Here is a 21434-nt window from a genome sequence, read left to right on the forward strand (position 1 = left end):
GTGGGTTTCTGTAGCAGCCCCCACTAGACACTTGCTGAAGGCCCCTTCCTCCTCCAAATCCCCCACCCCCAGAAAGCAGAAAGAGCTCATCTTGCCTGTGCGGCCCAGAGGTAGTCCAGCCTCAGCCTGATGTCCACCTGCCTGGCATGCAGGGCCAGCGCACAGGAGAAGAGCAGGATGGCCACAATCGGCTCGTAGCTGCGCCCGGAGACGGCACCACCCCTGGGGGAAGATGAGGAAGGAAAGCCAAGTCAGTGCTAAGCTTCCAGGGCAAGATGTTGCCATTAAACCCAAGAACCATTCAGAGCAACCCTCAGGTGGTGAACGGTTTCACCAGAAACAGCTTCCTGGGTGGACCCTGGCCAAGAGTCACTTCCCAATGGGAAATCTGGGTGCTTGCTAGAACTTGGGTAGAAGAGAAGCAGCCACAAACTAAACTGTCGGATACAATTCGTCTTGACTAGTTCTTGAATCAGAAGCCTCTAACGCATCTGTTTGCACAGATTCAGCAGCACCCCTGCTTAGGCCTTTTTCTCCAGGAGCCACACACTTACCCAGTCCTGGTGTATCCGCTGAGCTCCAGAACCAGGATGTAGGAAGTGGTAAGCCCGGACAGTAGGATCATTTTTGGCAAGGAAGACACCCGAAAAAATATGGCTAGCGGGAGGGTGCCCACCAGGCAGCAGAGCAGGGCATGGTGTGTAGACTCGCAGGGCAGCGTAGGCAGGGCTGTGCGCTGGCCCCCGGATGAAAGGACCACCAGGGAACTGTTGGGCTTGGAGCTCCAGGCCCAGGGCAGGCAGCCCACCTGGGAAGGGACGAGGCAGAGGGTCTTAGGCAGCCCCTAAGCTTGTTCAGGTGTCCCTCTTCAAGCAAGTCCCCCAAGGTTTTGCTCTGACCCACCCCCCGTGCCACCACACTAAGCTGCAGACCTCATGGTAACTCACAGCATTTCAAGGCTCCCCACTGGCTGCCAGAGCAGGCAAGAGGCTCCGGAGAGGACCAGCTGGGATCAGCCCTGCCTACTTCCCAGCCCAGTGGCTCCACCCTATCACTCCTGCCCCCAGCTCCAACCTGCTCCTCCTGCCCCCAGCTCCATCCTGTTACCCTGCCCCCAGCTCCATCCTGTTACCCTGCCCCCAGCTCCATCCTGTTACTCCTGCCCCAGTTCTATCCTGTTACTCCTTCCTCGAGCTCCATCCTGTTACTCCTTCCTCCAGCTCCATCCTGTAACTCTTGCCCCCAGCTCCATCCTGTTACTCCTGTCCCAGTTCTATCCTGTCACTCCTCAAGCTCCATCCTGTTACCCTGCCCCCTGCTCCATCCTGTTATTTCTGTCCCAGTTCTATCCTGTTACTCCTGCCCCAGTTCTATCCTGTTACTCCTTCTTCGAGCTCCATCCTGTTACTCCTTCCGCCAGCTCCATCCTGTTACCCTGCCCCCAGCTCCATCCTGTTACTCCTTCCTTGAGCTCCATCCTGTTACACCTTCCTCCAGCTCTGTCCTGTTACTCCCGCCCCCATCTCTATCCTTTTACTCCTGCCCCCAGCTCCATCCTGTTACTCCTGCCCCCAGCTCTATCCTGTTACTCCTGCCCCCAGCTCTATCCTGTTACTCCTGCCCCCAGCTCTCTCCTGTTACTCCTGCCCCCAGCTCTCTCCTGTTACTCCTGCCCCCAGCTCCGTCCTGTTACTCCTGCCCCAGCTCTATCCTGTTACTCCTGCCCCCAGCTCTGTCCTGTTACTCCTGCCCCCAGCTCTATCCCATTTCTCCTGCCCCAGGTCTATCCTGTTACTCCTTCCTCCAGCTCCATCCTATTACTCCCACCACAAACTCTATCCTGTTACTCCCGCCCATTTCCATCCTTTCACTCCAACCCCCAGTTCCAGTTCCATCCTGTTCCTCCTGCCCCAGCTTCATCCTGTTACTTCTGCCTCGCTCCATCATGTTCCTCCTGCCCCATCTCTGTCCTGTTTTTCCACCCCTGCTTCTGTCCTCTGCTTTGTATAAAGAAGCCAGGTTCCTTTCACCAGAGAAAGTTTACATTTTCCTCTGCTTACTGGAATCTCTTGTTCCCCCGCTTCTCGGGACCCTGCACCTATTCCTGACGTCTCTGCTGACCTCCCTGTCTCTGCAGCCCTGGGCCCTGGCCTCCTGGCTGGCCTTCCATGCCATAACCTCTCCCACCCCAGCACATGCCACAAGCTGGAGATGCTCACCACACATCCTTGGGCTACTGAGTAGATTAAGACCACTATGAAAATACACAGGACAGTGCGAATCTGAATTGTCAGGCACCCTGGAAAACACTGAACAAAAAATGTTAATTTAGAAAATACTCTCTGATTACCATGGCAATTCACGTGCACAGTTAATACTTCCCACAGCGGAATGTGCAGTTGACCTGCACGCAGCTAGGTCCATGCCCGTTATTCACCCTCCTCACACATCTCTTGGCTGTTTGCATTTGTTTGTTCTCCCAGGTGGAAAGCTTGCCAAAGTTAAAAAAAGAAACCTGAAGTCTTTAACTTACAAAGAATAATACTTCCCTTCCTTCTATCTGCATTGTGACTTTGATTGGCACTGAAGTTAAACGGATAGATTAACTTGACATTTTCATTATACTAAATTCTTCCATTTCAGAAATCGTACAAATTTCCATTCATTTGTGTCTTCTTTGATATGCTCTAAATACGTTTTATTATTTTGTTCACATAGGTTTTATAGAGTTCTTATTAGAAATTTTATTTTAAATCTATTTATTATAAATACGTTTTGAAATCTTCAGAAAGCGATTTCATAAAAGTAAGAAGTCCTTCCCACACTTACACTTCTGAAAGTATAAATATAAACTAAAATAAATACCCACAGGGACCTTACAGAAAACACCAACCCACCCTGCTAGAGTCCCCAACTAGCCAGGGTGCCCTTGGTGGGCTACACGGTTACTCCCTTAACCCCACATGAGGTCGGATCGTTACTATCCCCACTCTACAATTGCGAAAAAGGTGGCACAAATGCCACCCAGTCCAGTATCACTTCTATGGACAAGGACAGAGCAGTGTGTCCCAGCCCACCTAGCTGTGGGTTATGGATCTCGGATCCAGTTCTATGGTTCCCAAGTCCCAAAGCTGTTGTATTTCACTAACGCACTGGTCTCTGCTGATCTCAGAACCGCTGCTCTGCAGTGGTGTGAGGCTCAAACGCTTTACTGGCTGTGGCTCACAGCACTTCCCTCCCAGTCCCATCTTGGCCTCTGGACAAGACGTGGGTGCAAGTCCTTGAACCCCACTGCAGCCTCCCGGTGTCTGCTTCCCCCTCTTCTACATGGCGTGAGATCAGTGTGCTAAGGGATGCCACCACAGCCACTGGCAGGCGCCCATGCAGAAGCCATAGCACAGGCCTGCAAACAGGATTTTGGAGCAAGACCCTGCCATCTTCTGCAGATAACCATTCCCCTTTTGAGAAAGGCTCTTGGCCTGCCGCTGGGTCTAAGTAGAGCCTAAACCCTTACCTATGGGTCACCAAGTTACTGTATGACCTGAGCTGCCCATCATGAACTGGGCATTACCTGACCCACCAAGCCATAAAGCTGAGTGTGAACAGCAGCCCTCTATCATCAGATGGAAGTGCTAATATATATGATCAGGTCTGAGGAGACCCTTAAGGCACAAGTAAGTGACATGACGAAGCGGCCCATAGTCCCCAGTCTTGCTACCCTGCCTTCTCTCTTCCAGCTTACACCTATGGCCTCATGGGGAGCTCCCTCTGATTAGGTGGCAAAGCAGGAGAAGCTCAGGCCTCGTGGCAGCTGGTGCATTCCTTGGCTTCTGCGTTGTAGTCACTTTTCTTCCCCAGTGGCTTTTCACACTTTCTGCATGTCTTACGCTATATGAATACCATCGGGTGGGCACACTGGTTCCCACCACTGGGGACAAAGGAAGAGGCTTTAAAAACTATCATCCACCTGTCCTGCTTTCACTTGTAATTAGATGAAAAACAGCAATCTTATTTGAAGTGGTAAATTTTAAAATCTGTCAAACCAAATGTCAATCTATAAAAGTCCAAGAAATAGGAATGAAGTTTTCATCGCATTTTTTAAATTTAAAAACTCAAAATATCACCTATGAATGATGACAAATTAAATGAATGAAACTAGATTTAATCTTTTCAAAGAGTTGCTGTTTTCAATAACGATGCGAAAACCACACTGGATCTGCCAGAAGTGACGGCGGGGGGTAGGCTGAGGGAAGTGACCCAGTTAGAAATGAAGGTGCAGAACGTGACAAAGAAATATAGGACTAGGAACTACACAGTCCTCCCAAGTGGGCCACAGACAGTACAAGGCCGCAAAGCTCAGGTCTTTCCTGCAGATCCCCACAGAGCAAAGCAGATGGGGCATCAGGGACCAGACGGCACAGACGATGTACCTGGAAAATGTCACCCCCTCCAAAGTCTGTGACATGAACACAGAATAAACATCCCTCTCCTGTCCTGCTGCTAGACTCTCCGTTTTACGAGAACAGGATCGGTATCTTGTGCTCATTTATTAAATCAATATCAACCGCCAGCCTATTGTGTCCAATAGGCATACTCCCAAAGAAGTGCATGGTGCCCAGGGCAGAACTGAGTCTTCATAAGCACCTGCTATGTGAGCAAACTTTCTTCCTGTCCAGGAGGGTGAGGGAACGGAACTGCCTCCCCCATCCCACTTGAGAGGGCAAGCAGAGTCCACCCACATACCTGGACCTGGATAATGTGCAGGTAGTAGACACAGGCCACCCAGATAACTGAACCCGGTGATGTACAGGTGAAGGACACAGGCCACCCACATACCTGACCAGGTGATGTACAGGTGAAGGACACAGGCCACCCACATACCTGACCAGGTGATGTATAGATAAAGGACACAGGCCACCCATATACCTGACCAGGTGATATACAGGTGAAGGACACAGGCCACCCACATGCTTGAACCAGGTGATGTACAGATAAAGGACACAGGCCACCCACATACCTAGACCAGGTGATGTACGGGTAGAGGACACAGACCACGCACATACCTGGACCCGAGTGATGTGCAGGTACAGGATGCAGGCCACCAGGAAGCAGATGCAGAATACTAGTAGGAGCAGGACGGCCACACTCCTGGGGGACAGAAAACATGAGAGTCACTGATAAATGGGGATGGGGAAAGGTGGACCCAAGAGACACCTGAGAATTGACCCCTCCCTCCACATCCCCTGTGCCCTCAGGAGGAAGCAGCATCGTTAACCTGGATGCCTGCCACTTGGGTCTCTGGGGACTGCCAAGGCTGGTTCTCTTTTCTAAGGGAGGGCATCTGGTATTCCTGGGTGAGAAGAGGGCCCCTCCTCAGTCTACCTCCCACTTCTCCTACCCCACCACAGAGATCTAGGATAGGCTAAGACAGAACTTTTCTGGAAGCCCTTTTCCTCATGATGGAAAGACGAGTTTCCCAGACTTTGCTGAGCTGGTCTCTTGCTGGGCTTTGTCTGGGAAAAACATTTTTAGAAAATGCTTGAATCCCAAATAGAGCCACGAGGCAGGGCTGTCGTATTCAGTGTCTGTGGGTTGGGCAGAATGCAGAACACTCGGGGCTGAGCTTCCTCCTCCTCCTCCGCAGTTACGGGGTGGCCTCCACGTGCTTTCAAACTCAGAGGAGACAGTATTCGGTTGGTAGGTTTTATTAAGAAATCAGTATGTCTGGAAGTCAAGTGGCAAAGGCAGACTTAGTGTTGTCTTCCTTGCCAGAAAAAAAAAAGCTGCCAAACTCACATTGACTTATATGATGTTTAAATGTTATTTAAATGCCAATGAGCTAATTCAGTGCAGTTTCTTCTCAAAAGTTGTTATTATCATTATTTTTTTAGAGAGAAGTTCTCACTATGTCATCCAGGCTGGAGTGTAGTGGTGAGATCATAGCTCACTACAGCCTCAGACTCCTAAGCTCAAGGGATCCTCCTGCCTCAGCTTCCTTAGTAGCTAGGACTACAAGCAAGTGCTACCACGTCTGGCTAATTTGGGGGGGGGAGGGGGAGTGGAGATACACTGTTGCTATATTACTCAGGCTGGTCTCGAACTACTGGCCTCAAATAATCCTCCTGCTTCAGCCTCCCAAAGTGCTGGGGTTACAGGCATGAGCCGCTGCAACCAGTCAAAAGCGATTACTACAGCAATGGTGCCTGTTACATGCATGAAGAAACATGAAAATATATGGGGTCTTAGAGTTGAGTAAATTCAAATTTTAAAATGGAAAGTGATCATTCCCACACTGCATGCCATCAAGGCTTGTTACACCACTGACTTGAGAACATGAGGAAATGTTGGGTGGCTAATGTCTTCCCCGAAATGTTGGGCACACTGGGACAGTAACTGTGGGACACCAAGCTTGAGCATACAACAGAAACACAAACGTGAACCCCAGAAACCGGGACTTTTTGGTGAGCTCCCCACCTCGTGGATAGAAACACTCACTGCGGGATTATTAGAAGGTAGACAAGGCCAAATAAGGCAGCCAGGATGAGGGTGAGGACAACAGCGCTGGTGAAATACTCGTCCTGAAGCTGGTGGTACTGTGTGAGAGAGAAGTCAACCCATCAGGGCTGAGGTCGCGCCTTCGCAAGCAGCACCAGGGAAGCCGAAAACCAGAGCTGCTTACCTTTTGCTCCCGTTCAACATGTTTGTACTTCAGGGTAAAGAAGTTCAGGTCTGCCATCTCCAGCTCTGTCTGGCGGGCTTCTAAGAGGCGGCTGATGTACCTGTTGACACGAGTGCCCGGGGTGGTGTAGACAACGTTGGTGGAAAAAGATGAGCGGTTTCTGAGTTTTTCCGAGGCTGTTCTTAATGCCCTCCGCTGGAGCCATCATGGAAATAAAGGAATATCATCAAATTCTCCACTTACTGAAGAAAAGCACCCGTACCCTCCCTCCAGCCTGATCCACTGCAGGCTGGGGTCGGGTTTGGGAATCTGAGATTTAATAATCATGGCTCTGCCCTGCTAGTGGTGAGACGGCAGGTGAGACATCTCGGCAGTCAGTGTTGGGGTTCCCACACCTGTAATGGGGGTTTTATGGCCCCTGTGTGAAGGCACAGCAGCAAGGGTTATGTGATTAAACATGTGTGCAGTGGGGAGAACAGCACCCAGTAAGAGCAGCTTCCTAAATTCATAAAACCCCAACACGTGCAGAAAGAGACGCCCCAGAGTTACAAGAGCAGGAGTCCAACCCCCTCCTTCTAAGAGAGAGAAACAGTGGCAAAAGAAGTGGCTTCACCAATCTCTTACTCTGGCCAGGGCTGACGGGAACAGAGTGAGCCTCCCCTCCACAGCTTCCATATGTCACACGAGGGATACAAGAAAGCACCCATTTGCCGAAAGAAAAATAAGGTCTCATTTAAAATCACTCTCCATGAGCTCACTATCAGTGCTTCACAAACAGGACCTCTGGTACTTCATACATTTGAGACGAAAATAAGAGTATTAAAAGAGGCTAGCCACGAGGTTCCAGAAAAGACTAAATGAACACACTTGTTTTTATTCCTACTGAGTGGTAAACACACTGACAATATAAAATAAAATAAACACATAGACTGTGAAAGGTGGAAAGAAGAGGGTGACCTCAGGGACCTTGTGACTCAAAGGAAAACAGTGTGGGGTGGGTGGTGTCACCTGGGGCAGTGTGGGTAGAATTCTAGGTTTCCCACTCATCCTCCATGACAGCTTGACACTTGGCACAAAGTGACACCAGGCACCTTGTTACTGTTGAATAGATATAGATGTTCAGATTCCTCGTTAGGCATCCACTGACAATACAAGCGGGAGCTCATTACTACTCAATGGCGATGAGCATCTCCACTTCTACTGAGGTTCGTCTGGCACTACGGCACTATGTCCGCGGGGCCTTGGTGTGCCTCCACACAGCCTAATAAAGATGAAAGTCGAGGCTCCCCACATGGTATTTGCTGGCCTGGGTGGAACTGGGGCCACGGATTTTTTTTTTTTTTCCACAATCTTTGGCTATGATAGGGTGGTTGTTGTCTAAAAGTTTTCTGTTTTGCTAGGTTGCCCTTTTTTTTTTTTTTTTGGCCTAGAAAGAACTAGCTTTTTTGGCGGGTGGAGCAGCTTTTAAAAAGTTGGTCTGCACCCAGTAGCATTTTTTGGCTGCCAGCTTCTCTGGTTTCTAGTCTGGGATAAACAAGGCACAAAGAAACCCCAAGGGACGCCACCCACCCCTAGAACAAATTAGTGAGTTCCACAGGATAAAAGATAAACATAAAAAATGGCATTCTCTATACTAATGATGAGAAAAGGAGGACCAATATTAAAATGTAGTATCACTTATCATCACTGAGAAAATTAAATACAAGGTGTAAATCTAACAAAACATGGCAAGGTCTCATATGCTGAACACCTCACAATGCTGATGAAAGGAATCAAAGGAAATCTAAATAAATGCAGAGGCATAGCCACATTCACGTAAACAGAAAGGGAAGGGAAATAGAATGGCCCACTTTTCTTTAAAACGATAAAGCAAGAAGAATCACTCTACCTGATTTTAAGACTTATATAACTGCATTAATCAAGACAGTATGGTGTTGGCAGACAGATAGATAAACAGATAAATGGAACAGAATAGAGAACCCAGAAATAGCCTCACATAAGTATGGCCAATTGACTTTGGACAAAAGTACAAAAGCAATCAACGAGGGAAGGATACTTTCTCAACAAATGGTGCTAGAGCAACCAGGCATCCACAAGCAAAAATAAAATCTAAAACATAAGTGAAACTTACATCTTATTAAAAAATGAACTCAAAAAAGTGAACTCAAAATGGATCATAGATTTAACTATTAACTGTAAAACTATAAGACTCTTAGAGTAAAATGTATGTCAAAAGTTTGGGACTTGAGTTATACAAAAGGTTTTTAGATATGACACCAAAAACATGATTCATAAAAGAGAAAAATCAATAAATTTGTTATCTTCAAAGCTGAAAACATCTGTTCTGGGAGACAGAACAGAAGACCCTCATGAGATGATGAAAAGACAAGCTACAGACTGAGAGAAAATAACTGCAAACCACATCTCTAACAAAAGACTCATTTCTGGAATATATCATGAACTCTCAAAAACGAACAGCACACAAAAAATCAAATAATCCAACCAGAAAGCAGACAAAAGACATGAAGAGACAGTTCACCAAAGGGCAAAAGAACATATGGATAAAAAAAATGAGCACATGAAAAGATGTTCAACATCCTCAGCCACTGAGAAATGCAAAAATAAAATCACAGTGAGTTATCACTACATACTTATCAGAACAGTGACATTTAAGAGAGAGAGAGAGAGAGAGAGAGAGAGAGAGAACACCAAATCTGCTGGTGCAGATGCAGAGGAACTGGATCCTTCAAACACTGAGAATGGGGATATAAAACAGACACTCCGGAAAACAGTTCAGCAGTTTGTGAAAATTTCGCACAACGTTTATGGCAGCTTTATTTGTAAAAGTTAAATTCTGGAAACAGAAATGCCCTTCAATAGGCGAATGGCTAAACAAACGGTGTTCTCTCCACACCGTGAAGGACTACTCAGCCATGAAAGGAAGGCACTCTCACCACACACAGCTTGGGTGGATCCCAAGAGCATAAAGCTGGGTGAAGAAAAAGCCAACTTCAAAGATCACATACTGTATGATTCCATTTAGAGGGATGATTCCAGGTAAAATTTCCCAGACTCAAGGGGAACCTTTGCCCTGAGGCTGGAGATCATGAGGAAATGATGCTCCGAGTCCTTACCACTGCAAGTCTCTGCTGCACCCAGGAGCTTTTCCATTGCCTATTCAGGCTACCACACAGACAAGCAAACCCTGATGTGAGTCCCCTGCAGTCACTGGGTATCTACCTGAGGTTGGGCTTGTTCGGAAGACCAGTGGTCAGTGTCAACTGCTCCCTGGTCTGACACTTCTGAGAGTTCACATGAAGAGTTGATGGACACAAGCCCACCTTGAGGTCAGGGCTGATGGACACATGTCCAGCCTTAAGCCAGGGGAGATGGACGTGGATCTACCCTCCTGTTGGGGCAGATCCACACAAAGCTACCCTCAGGTCAGGGACTGGAGGACAGGTTTACCCTCAAGTCAGGTACTGAGGGACACAGATCCTCCCTGTGGTCAGGGCTGAGGGACACAGATTCATTTTCTGGTCAGGGCTAATGGATATGGATCATCCCTCAGGTCAGGAATGATAGACACTGGTCTACCCTCAGGTCAGCCACACCTCCAAATCCCGTCACCACCCTGCATCCTCTACCTGTCAGCTCACCTGCTATTCCTCCACAGTCATAAATCCTGGCCTGTGGCAGGCAGTCACGAGAGTGGCCAACACATTGAGAGGAAGGTAGCTTTCCCTCAGTGAGTAGATGATACGCAAATCTCTGAAAATGTACCAGGAGTAGCCCAAGACCGTAGCAATGGACAGGAAAGTGAGGCTCCTACAATGTCAAAGGAACCCTGGAGGATACAGTGATATCACTGACCATATTAATAGTCAGACGGGGAACCACCAGGCTAAGCATCTTAATACCTACTCAACAGTATTTTCTAAAATTCAATATCCACTTACTAAAAGAAAAAATTCAAAAGCAACTCAAATGGCTCACTTTCTTGAAATAATTAGCCATATACTATTATTCCTAACCCAAAGCATCACAATTAGTGGTAAAACCCTATGTAACTATTAAAGCCAGACCAAAATAAAAAAATGCTCACCCTATTACAATCATTTAACATAGGATGAAAAAGAGAAAACAAAATTATCACGATTTGAAAAACATACTATCGTAGATCAAAAAAAAAATGCAACAGAATTAAGTAAAACATTATTGCAATTGGTTTCAAAAACTGTGGACCCAACAAGCTGAAATTTTATCTTCATTAAATTCAGATAGACATGGTAGAAGTTATATTTTGAAAAAATTCCTAGCCATGTTTAAACAAAATGCCCAGGAGATGGGATAGGAGAGCCCCTAGGTGGATCAGAAGGAGAGAAGAAAAGACATTGCATTGAGCATACTGGTGATTTTTTAAACCAAGCTAAAACACAGTGCTGACTCCATTGAGGAAACCAAGGCTCAGGTGCCAGAGCGAGCACAGAAAGTGCTTGAAAGAGAACGATTTCACTACAGCTATACAAAATTAAAACAGACCATTTGACCCAGCAATTCCACTACAAAGAAATACCGCAGGCTATCCCCGTAAGATTTGCTAAGACATTTGTAAAATAGGATGTTCATGACACCAGTAGACACGAGACCAACCTCTAAAAACAAAGTCCCCACCAACCAACAAGCCAGTGGTGAGATCACACACCCCCTCCCTCCTGCAGCAGGAGGCCATCCGGTCACTTAGAAATGACTGGGATTTATCCTGGCCAACATGGTGCAACCCTGTCTCTATTAAAAATACTAAAAAATTAGCTGGGCGCAGTGGTGCATGCCAGTAGTCCCAGCTACTCGGGAGGCTGAGGCGGGAGAATTGCTTGAACCCAGGAGGCAGAGATGGCAGTGAGCTGAGATCGCACAACTGCACTCCAGCCTGGGTGACAGTGCAAGACTCTGTCTCAAAAAAAAGAAATGACTGGGAATTGTCTGTGCCTCCAAGATTTCTAAAGTCTGTCACCTAATGAAAAGAGCACAGAAGACAAAGTGATAAACTCCTATTTGCATTAACCTCTGGTGCACAACCAAACTGATTTTCTAGAAGGAAATACAAAATAGCAAACATCTTGAAGGACTTAATTTTTGAATAATGTCTGGAAGTTGCATATATATATATATATATATATATATATATATATATATATATTATTGCACTTAAGGTTCTGGGGTACATGTGCAGAACATGCAGGATTGTTGCATAGGTACCTACATGGCAATGTGGTTTGCTGCGTCCATTCCCTCATCACTTACATCTGGCATTTCTCCCCATGTTATCCCTCCCCAACCTCCCAACCACCCCACTGTCCCTCCACTGTTCCCCCCTCAACAGACCCGTGTGTGATGCTCCCCTCCCTGTGTCCATGTGTTCTCATTGTTCAACACCCGCCTGAGTGAGAACATGCTGTGTTTGATTTTCTGTTCTTGTGTCAGTTTGCTGAGAATGATGGTTTCCAGGTTCATGCATGTGCCTACAAAGGACAAAAACTCTTTCATACTGTTGGTGGGAGTGTAAACTGGTTGAACCATTGTGGAAGACAGTGTGGCGATTCCTCAAGGATGCAGCTTTTATTTTTTAATTCAAGCTTCAATATTTAAGTGTGAAGAGAAGGCCAAAAGCAGCACTCAATAAAAGGAGAGAGACCAAACTGGGAGGTTTCTGGGGGTACCTATTAGAGGGGACAATTGTGCTGCCAGGCATTAGGAAACCAGAACAGAGACGTGTCCCACGCTGGCTCAGACAGGCAATGGCACGTTCCCCACCTGGTGGGCCCGTTGAGCATAACAGCCCTAACAGGCTACACACATTCAGGCTGACACTTGACTCTCTCGATTCCATTACACAAAACCACCAGAGAAGTAAACACACTTTCATGACCAAAAGCTCTGTCCACAATCTGCTTCATTCAAACATTACAGAAATAACCTAAATATCAATGGAGGTTGATTAAATAAACGGTTTCTCTAACTTCGACAGGAAATCTACATAATGATTTTTAAAAATAATATTTTTTGCCTCCATGAAAAAGAATGAGTTCATGTCCTTTGCAGGGACATAGATGAAGCTGAAAACCATTATCCTCAGCAAACTAACACAGGAACAGAAAACCACCACCACATGTTCTCACTCATAAGTGGGATTGGAACAGTGAGAACACATGGACACAGAGAGCGAAACATCACACAGCAGGGCTTGTTCAGGGGTTGGGGGGCAAAGGGAGGGAGACAATCAGGACAAATACCTAATGCACGCGGGGCTGGAAACCTAGATGACAGGTTGATGGGTGCAGCAAACCACCAAGACACTTGTATACCTATGTAACAAACCTGCATGTTCTGCACATGTATCCCAGAACTTAAAGTAAAATAAGGACAAAAAAAATCTTATTTTTTACAAGCATTTAATAGTCTAAGGAAATGTTTATGATATAATTGGCAAGTAAAAAAAAAAAAAATAAGCAACCAAACTGGCTGTGTATCATCCAGTAGAGTTTATTAAAATATACAGAGACACACACACTTAAGAAATGGGAAGGAACAAAATGTTCATGATAGCTTTTTTGTGGGATGGTGGAATTACAGATAAATGCTTTGCATTTTTTCCCTTGTGCATTTTTGTGTTTCTCTAGATTTTCCATAACCAATTACGTTTACGATCAGGAGAGAGTGCTGAGAGAAGAAACAGAGCCGGCGTGAATGCCCTGGAGGGTAAGGTCCGATGGCAGGAGCTCATCCTTGCAGCACTGGTGACAGTGGCAGTTGGGAGGACCTGAAGCTACATGCATGGTCACCCCCGTTGCAGGGTGGGAGACCAAACCCCCAGGAGGACATCCAGACCACTCAGTGAGGGATGGATCTCAACCTACAGGAGAGGCATCAGATGTGTGGGGTCTGACACAGTTTCTCTGCTTGACCAAGTTTGAGCCAGGCTCTGAAACTTCTCCCAGGCCCAACAGTGCACTTACTTATAAAATCCAGTTTTAACAAGAACACCCCACCCTCAATATCCCATCACCCTCCTATCTGATCATGTTCCTCACCTTCCACCAGCCCCCAGGGGAGCCAGATCACCTGGGCCTGTCTTCAGGAGGAATTGTGCTGGGTTGGTTGGCCAGCATCCCCTTACATCTATGTTTCCTCTTAGAAATTTTCCATCCACTGACCCTCACTCCCCTCCTTCTGTTAGGAGCTGAGTCCGACCCCTCTCCCCAAAGGCATGACTCCACTGGCTGTGGTACCCATGCTATAGCTAAGGTCCTGCGTACAGACTATCTTACTGTGTTTCAGCAAGTGTAATTGAATAATTTTTTTCTTTTCCTTTTTTTAATTTATTTTTATTTTTTTTTTGAGACAGAGTCTCACTCTGTCGCCCAGGGTGGAGTGCAGTGGTGCAATCTTTGCTCACTGCAATGTCCACCCACCAGGTTCAAGCGATTCTCCTGCTTCAGCCTCCTGAGGAGCTGGGATTACAGGCACCTGCCACCATACCCAGCTAACTTTTGTATTTTTAGTAGAGACGAGGTTTCACCATCTTGGCCAGGCTGGTCTTGAACTCCTGACCTCGTGATCCACCCTCCTCAGCCTCCCAATGTGTGAATAATTTTCTTAAATAGTTCCCACCCTCCAGGCCATGACTGGGCCCTTGTGCAACCTGAGCCCTTGTGCAACACTGCCACCTAGAGGCTGGTCCCCACCGCCCTGGCTCCCCCACCACTGAATGAGCACAGCTGGGGAACAGAGACCCTGAGGGAGAGGACAGTTTGAGGTGGTCCCAGTCTGTCCAAGAGCCTTTGTAAGCCATTCCCCTAAACTCAGGACACGTTTGCTCACAAAAGCTGTGCCAAGGTCACAGACGGTGCAATGCACTCTCCCACCTGATGCCTAATTCCAGCTCCAAAGTTGGGCTCCATCAAAAGCTGAGGCTGGCAGGCCTGGGCTGAGTCTGGAGGTGCGGGTGGCAGGGGGGTGAGAAGAGAGTGGTGACAGGCCTGGACGCCCACAGAGGGTGACTGCTGCAGGTGGAGGCTGCTGTGTGCACACAGACTGCACCTGCTCCCCTGGTCTCTGGCACACACCCTGCTGGAACCACCACAGACTTCCTGGCAGAGACCACCCGCCTGCCGCCCCCCGTCACCACCCTTTGATGGCTCCTGCAGTGGAGATGCTATTCTCCTCCCCATTTCGGACTTGCTTTCACCCATCACAAGGCGGCAGCACCGCAGTAGGGAGCCCCGTCTCGGGGGCAGATAGAGATGAAGGGGTGACACTGGAACTGCCAAGGCCCAGGCTTCCAGGCTCACCCTGCCCATGGCACCTGACGCAAAGCTGTGTTTTCCATAACTGGGCAAAGCTGGGAAGCCCAGGGTCCTGGGGTGGGGAATCGGGCACTGCAGGCAAGGGGTCAGAGGTGGAGACTGCAGACAAGACAGTGTTTTGCCCGTCTGGACGTCCCGGCTGGGCTGCTGACTGAGAGGGCCAGGGGAAGGCCGTCTGCAGGCAGCGCGCTCCTGCACAGAGAGGAAGCCGGGAAGCCACACAGGCCCAGACAGCCGAGGCACAGGCTTGGATGCAGGAGACAAGGACAACAGGTGGGCAGGGCCAGGCTTAGTGTGAGGTCCACCTAAGGAGGGCGGGCCCAGCACATGTGCCCGGAACGAACATCCTCAGAGGCCATTTAGACAGCAGGAGGGGAATTTTAGCTTGAACTTACGGATAAATGCAAATACATACATACATTGTGGACAAATACAAAGAATGCCAAGGAGCAGAAAGGTACACCATAATGGTTTTTGCAGGAAATAAAAAGTAGTTCAGCTCTGAGCAGCATTTACAAGACTATCCACATGTCAACAGGGAATTCTGCTCCAGCCAAACGGCATGGGGACCACATTGGGAGGGCGGGACGGAAATCTGTCCCTGGCAGCTCCAGCGCGGCAGGCTTCCCTGCCACTCCTACCTTGTCATCGTCCTCACAGGTCATGACATTGGAGAAGGGGATCTCAGCCTTGAACATCTTCCGGCAGTGCATGAGCTGCACCAGCAGGTAGCAGACCGTCTTGAACTTCATCCTCTTGGCCGGTTTTATATCGGAGAGAATCAGGCCTGGAAATATCTGTGCGAACACACGAGGGGCAGGGAGAAATGCTCTCAATGAGACACATTCTGCCTCTCGGGCTGGGAATGTGATCCTGATAGCCACAGCCACCCCAGGGCACTGGGATTCATTTGCTCATCACCTACGTCAAGCCCGGCATTGGGGAACATGCCAAGAATACAGCAGCAAACGAAACCACAACCCACTTCCAAATCATTCCATTCTCGAACTGCACCAAAGGCCTCTAGAAGCCAAAGTGATGCATGGAGATCCTTAAGCCAAGTGGGGGGAAGTCTGGAGGCCCTGGTCGAGAAAGACAACCAGGGCTTGGAGTAAAGGTCTTTGTTACCCCATTCAGTTCCCAGTATGTCCCCTTCTACAGACAAGGAAAGAGATTGTAGGATGGGGAGGGCTGGGCAGTGCACCCAGCTGAGGCTCAGAACCTCAATTCCTCAGGTTCTGGTAAAATTCCACCTGCAAAATTGGATGAACATCACCCACCCGCCCCTTGGGGCCTTCTCAAGATCAAATGAGGTGATAGGAGAGTGGGACCCCATGAATATTTACTGTCATTGTTCCTGCTGGCTGGCCTGTCTTCTGAGTGAGCCCAAAGCTCCTGCACTCCCCCAGCAGCTCTGACCCCATCTCCTCTCCAGGAATGTGGTACCCCTTTTTTGGTCTCACTGCCCACCTCTCACCTTCACCTTCTCTGGCCCCTACAGGTAGGCACAAACCTCCTTTACTCTTCAAAACAACAAAAGCCCCTTCTTCTGAGCATTCTCCCTTTTCCCCTCCCACTATTCAAATTTCTCTAAAGAGGAGCTGTACAATGTACCTACCTTGTCACCCCTTCTCCCTCACACTACAGGACTGGATGCTATTGTCTATGTCAGTGTGACAGAGCCTGGCAGCCTGCATCCACTGGGGTGCTCCATGACTAGCTCCCATAGAGTCTTTATTTAAAAAGAGCCAACACAGTAATGGCCCTGCACCCTCACCTGAACCATCGACCCTCCCCTGAGCTCAAACCCCTCACCTGTGTCCCGTACCCTCACCTGAGCCCTGAACCCCTCATCTTAGTCCTGAACAACTCACCTGAGCCCTGAACACCTAACCTGAGCCCTGCACCCTCACCTGAGCCCTGAACCCCTCATCTTAGTCCTGAACACCTCACCTGAGCCCTGAACACCTCACCTAAGCCCTGAACCCTTCACCTGAGCCCTGAATACCTCATCTGAGCCCTGAACCCTTCACCTGAGCCCTGAATACCTCATCTGAGCCCTGAACCCTTCATCTGAGCCCTGAACCCCTCACCTAAGCCCTGAACCCTCATCTGAGCCCTGTACCCCTCACCTGAGCCCTGTACCCCTCACCTGAGCCCTGTACGCCTCACCTAAGTGCTGTACCCTCACCTGAGCCTTGAACCCCTCACCTAAGCCCTGCACTCTAACCTGCTCCTGACCCCTCACCGGGGCCTGAAAGCAGCTTGATCACTCTTGATCAGGTCCAAACCACTTTTCTCTTGGCAGGATGACCTCAAATGCCCCATGTAAGATGGTAACAGCTCACCTGCATGCCCAGCACCCCTTAGTTCACAGAGGTCCCCACCCTGACCTCCCTGCAGGGTTTCATGCCCACTTGGCAGGGGAGGCAGTGAAAGCCCAGGGAGGGGAAGAAGGACACAGAATGGCCTGCCCTGAGGTGACTCCAGATCTCTGACTAGGGGTTCTGGCTCCCTCACTAGACCCCTCCCCACAGCAGTAAGAGGCAAGGCCCAGGACAATAACAGTGGGGACACCCCTCCCCTTCTTAGCAAGTACGTTCACAGCCCGGAGTCACAGTGTTTGGAGAGGAAGCAGAAGCAGTCACATATGTAAAGCTCCTCACAGGCTCGGCAGCTAAGGACCAACCAGATAAAGGGGGCTCCAGTGCCTACCTTTCGGCGATGGGATGGCACAATAAAAAAGGTTTCGATGTTATGAGTTTTCAAGAAACTGTTCCTCTCATGTCCGTAACCTGGTTCTACCTCGTAGTCCCCATTCAAGCACGCCAGGGTCGTCTTTGTTATATGAACCTTCCTACAAAAGGAGGAGGCAGAGGGGGATGAATGGGGAACCATGGCTGTCAGAGTCTGGGGGCCTCACCGGGAAGGTGCACAGGCAGAGGCTTCCCCCACCCCAAGGGCAGGCTCCACGGGGAGCATTCGAGCTCCCATGCAAGTCCGCCCAGGCCACAAGGGAGGGCCCCGGCAGACAGAGACTCAGCAGGGCCATCAGGAACCATGCCCAGCGGGACAGAGCAGGGATGGCTGAGGCAGGGGACACAGGGATGGCTGGGGCAGGGGACACAGGGATGGCTGTGGTGGGGGACACAGGCCAGAGGGAGAGCAGAGGAACCCAGGGAGAGAAAGGATATGTCACGATTCATTAGGGAAGTCGAGAAAAAAAGTGGCAGTGATGGGAAGAAGAGAAAGAAGAGAGGAGAAATGGAAGTCCCTCCCCAACCACGGTCTGGTCTGGCACCACAAAAAGTGGGTAGACCCCGCCGGGCAGCAGGAAGTCAGGGCTGGCCACGGTGTTCACACACGAGGCGGGGTGGGGAGCAGGGTGGTGAGAAACATGCCGTGGCGCCCAGCGTTCACGCCTCCCCAAGCCAATCTTCCCGTGAGGGCAGGAAATTTCCCCACAGTTAGCACCGTCTCCGCAGAAAACTAAACACGCACAGCCTCTGCTCCTTAGCAGGGCACGCCTGAGTTCGCAGGTTTATGGGGCGAGAAGCAGGCTCCCCAGCTTCCAAAAACATTCCCTGCAAACCCAATTCTTCACTTCGCCGCACAACCTTTTGAATTCCTCGAAGGGTAACAGCCTGGGATTCATAATTAAATTTTGTCCCTGATGGCTGAGGACGAAAGCAGGGAACCTGGCTCAGATGGGAGGCTGCTGAAGGCAGAGCTGCCTTGCTCACTGGGATCCCGAGAGGGTGAGGGCAGGGCTCGGGAGCTCAGGAGGCCTTTCCCAGCAGTGACCACACTGGGATCCCCAGAGGAGCAGGCAGTGGAAGAGGGAGGGAGAGGGATGCCAGGCCAGGGATGCCAGGTCAGGAAGAGGAGAGGCCACAAAGGGGCCAGAAGGCAGCACAGGCAGGTTCTCTGACTCCACCCTCAGCTGGTCCCTGTGCTGCCTTGTCCACAGGGGCCAATTCCTGCCATCAACTCAGAGCACTCAGATCCCAGAGCCCGGTCCCTGCTGGGATGCTCCCTGGGTGCCCCCATCAGCAGCTCCGTTGGCCTGGGGCAGGCATGGAGCTCATAGCAAGCCTCCACCATTGCTTCTTGCTGCTCCTCCCAAGGGGCCCTGGGGGCACCTGGGGACACTGTTGCCCCCATCAGCCTGGCCCTGAACTAGGAAGGTCACTGAAGCTGTCTGGAAATTCCAGGCACCACAGTTTCCAGAAAGGCAAGATCTGTGCATTCCTGTGTTCAGCTGATGCCTCATCCATTCCCTCAGCAATGGAGATGGCAGCTGCATAGCCCGACTTCGGGAGCCGAAAGGGAGAGGAATCTGCCAGCTCTCACTGAAGCTCCTGCTGTCTGCTGAGCCCAGGGCACACTGAGGGGCAGCCAGCATTCTGGAGAAGCTGCCTGCTATGGTAGCCACTGCAAGATCACACAAAAAGATTACAGTACCTGGGGGTGACAGAGGGGTGCACTGAAAATCTTCCTCAAGACAAGGCTTAGCCTGCCACAAAGCACGGCTGTCAACAGCCCAAGACACTTCTCGGAGAGCTCAAAGGCGGCATCATCTGTGACCCAGATGTCCATGAGCTCCTAGACGGCTGCGTGGAGCTCGGCGGGGAGGGGGAGCTCTAAAATCCCAGCACTTACCATTTGCATATTTGAAAAAATGAAACCAAGGACAACAAAGAGATTGATGTAGTGACAATAAGCCATGAGGACAGCACCACGCCATGGGCAGAGGTCCCCACACCCATCTGGTCCCATGACGGCTTTTTGTAGATGTGCACCAGGCTCAGGTGGGCCCAGCACAGAGCTGGCAGCCGGGCTGAGTGGGATGCCCAGCACGTCGGCAGGTGCAGCTGTGACAGGCAGGCTCCTCTAGGAGCACTCACACAAGTGCCCTCAAGAGCATGACCCAGAACCTGAAGCAAGAACTTAGCCCAGGGGGGTGCAGCCCCCACCCGCCTCCCTCCCCGCCCCACCCCAACCCGGACTTACCCTGGCAGGCCAGCGGCTTCCATGACATTGGCCAGGGTCACATCATTGGACCACACATCGTACTGCCACTTGCGCAAGCCCAGGACACCACAGAGGACCCTGCCCGTGTGCAGACCCACACGCATGTTCAGGTCCACCTCGGTGGCTTCAGCCACGGACCTGCAACACAGGCACAGAGCATGGGGCTGGGACCCACCTTGCATCTACCCAGGGGGCCACCTTGGTCTGCACTGCTAGGCTGTGAGCACCAGGGAAGCTGGGCCTTGTCCCTGCTGCATGTGGCCTGAGCACGAAGGTCTCCTGGCATAGTCAGTGGGCACGGTGCCTTCCTGCCCACCTGTGGGCTGATGACCTTAGGCAGGAGGGGTGGCTCTGGCCCATGCTCCCAGCCAGCTTACACCGTGTCCACACCAGACCCATGAGTTCCCTTCATGGCCTCCCAGAGGGCTCTCCCTGCCCAGGGCAGTCCCCAGATCCCAGGTGGACCTGGTCATCACTGTGGAGTGTGTCGTTCAGACTAACATAGGGCTCCATGCGGCCACTGCTCCCTCGCAGGGACCCAAGCCTGCTTGCTGGCCAGATGCAGGTGACAACCCGCTGGAAACATCCACAGCCCAAGCATCGCACCCCTTCCTGACACACACTCAGCCTTAGGCCTCAGTGCAAATTTATGGTCAAGGCCTGGAGGCCTCATCCAGACATGAGGCTGGTGACATGAGGGGCGTTCACCAGGAGCCGGGGTGGGGACAAGAGAGTTTGGAAACTGGCATTAGAGAAGGGAACAGAGGCAGAGCAGGTGGCAAGAGAACTGAGGGCTTCTGGGGAACCCCAGGCAAGCCTAGCTGACTTTGGGTACATAATGCCCCTCTGTGCCTTAGTTTCCTCGTGTATAATCCCAGCTCCTGCTTTGACAAGCTTTGAAATCATTTAAACTCAAACCCAGTGCATCTCAAGGCTTAAGAGGCCAACCTCCTCCTTCTATTCTGTCAGGGGTGAAAACACTAACAAAAGCTTTGAGGAGTCGGGGCGGGCCATCAGGTAGTGACAGTAAGCCAGCTCAGCCCTCACTGTGCCCTCAACCCTGCCTGGAGTCCCATTCCGAAGGCCACTGCATATCACATTTGTCAGTAACAGCCCAGTACATACAAGGCAAGGCTGTGCTACCCACCCAAGAAGCCTGTGTCTGGTTCACCTTCACCCCAACTTCCCACTGGAGCCTCCTTTCTGGAGCCCCTGCCAAGGCTCACAGTGCACCTGCTTGGCACAACCCTACTGCTTCCCCAGCCTCCACCCAAGCCCTGCCAGCCACCCATCACTACCCACTTCATCCTTACAAGGTCCTGTCCCCCAAAACCATAGGACATGAAGGCCTCGGC

The 21434-nt window shown here is 50.2% G+C and overlaps 1 protein-coding gene across 1 annotated transcript in view; it reads right to left on the reverse strand.

Moving 5' to 3' along the window:
* ADCY1 (adenylate cyclase 1) overlaps positions 1-21434 on the reverse strand; it is a 133833-nt gene that overhangs the window by 30384 nt on the left and 82015 nt on the right. Inside the window, exons 6-14 of the mRNA XM_003930840.4 lie at positions 20059-20217; positions 17761-17902; positions 15687-15842; positions 6680-6874; positions 6496-6593; positions 5064-5148; positions 2220-2309; positions 555-808; positions 96-222 (exon numbers count right to left, since the gene is read on the reverse strand). Coding sequence (XP_003930889.3) covers positions 96-222; positions 555-808; positions 2220-2309; positions 5064-5148; positions 6496-6593; positions 6680-6874; positions 15687-15842; positions 17761-17902; positions 20059-20217 — 1306 coding nt within the window. The remainder of the gene's footprint in view (positions 1-95; positions 223-554; positions 809-2219; positions 2310-5063; positions 5149-6495; positions 6594-6679; positions 6875-15686; positions 15843-17760; positions 17903-20058; positions 20218-21434) is intronic.

The sequence above is a fragment of the Saimiri boliviensis genome, chromosome 10 (genome assembly GCF_048565385.1).
Source record: "Saimiri boliviensis isolate mSaiBol1 chromosome 10, mSaiBol1.pri, whole genome shotgun sequence".
Taxonomy (NCBI): Eukaryota; Metazoa; Chordata; class Mammalia; order Primates; family Cebidae; genus Saimiri; species Saimiri boliviensis.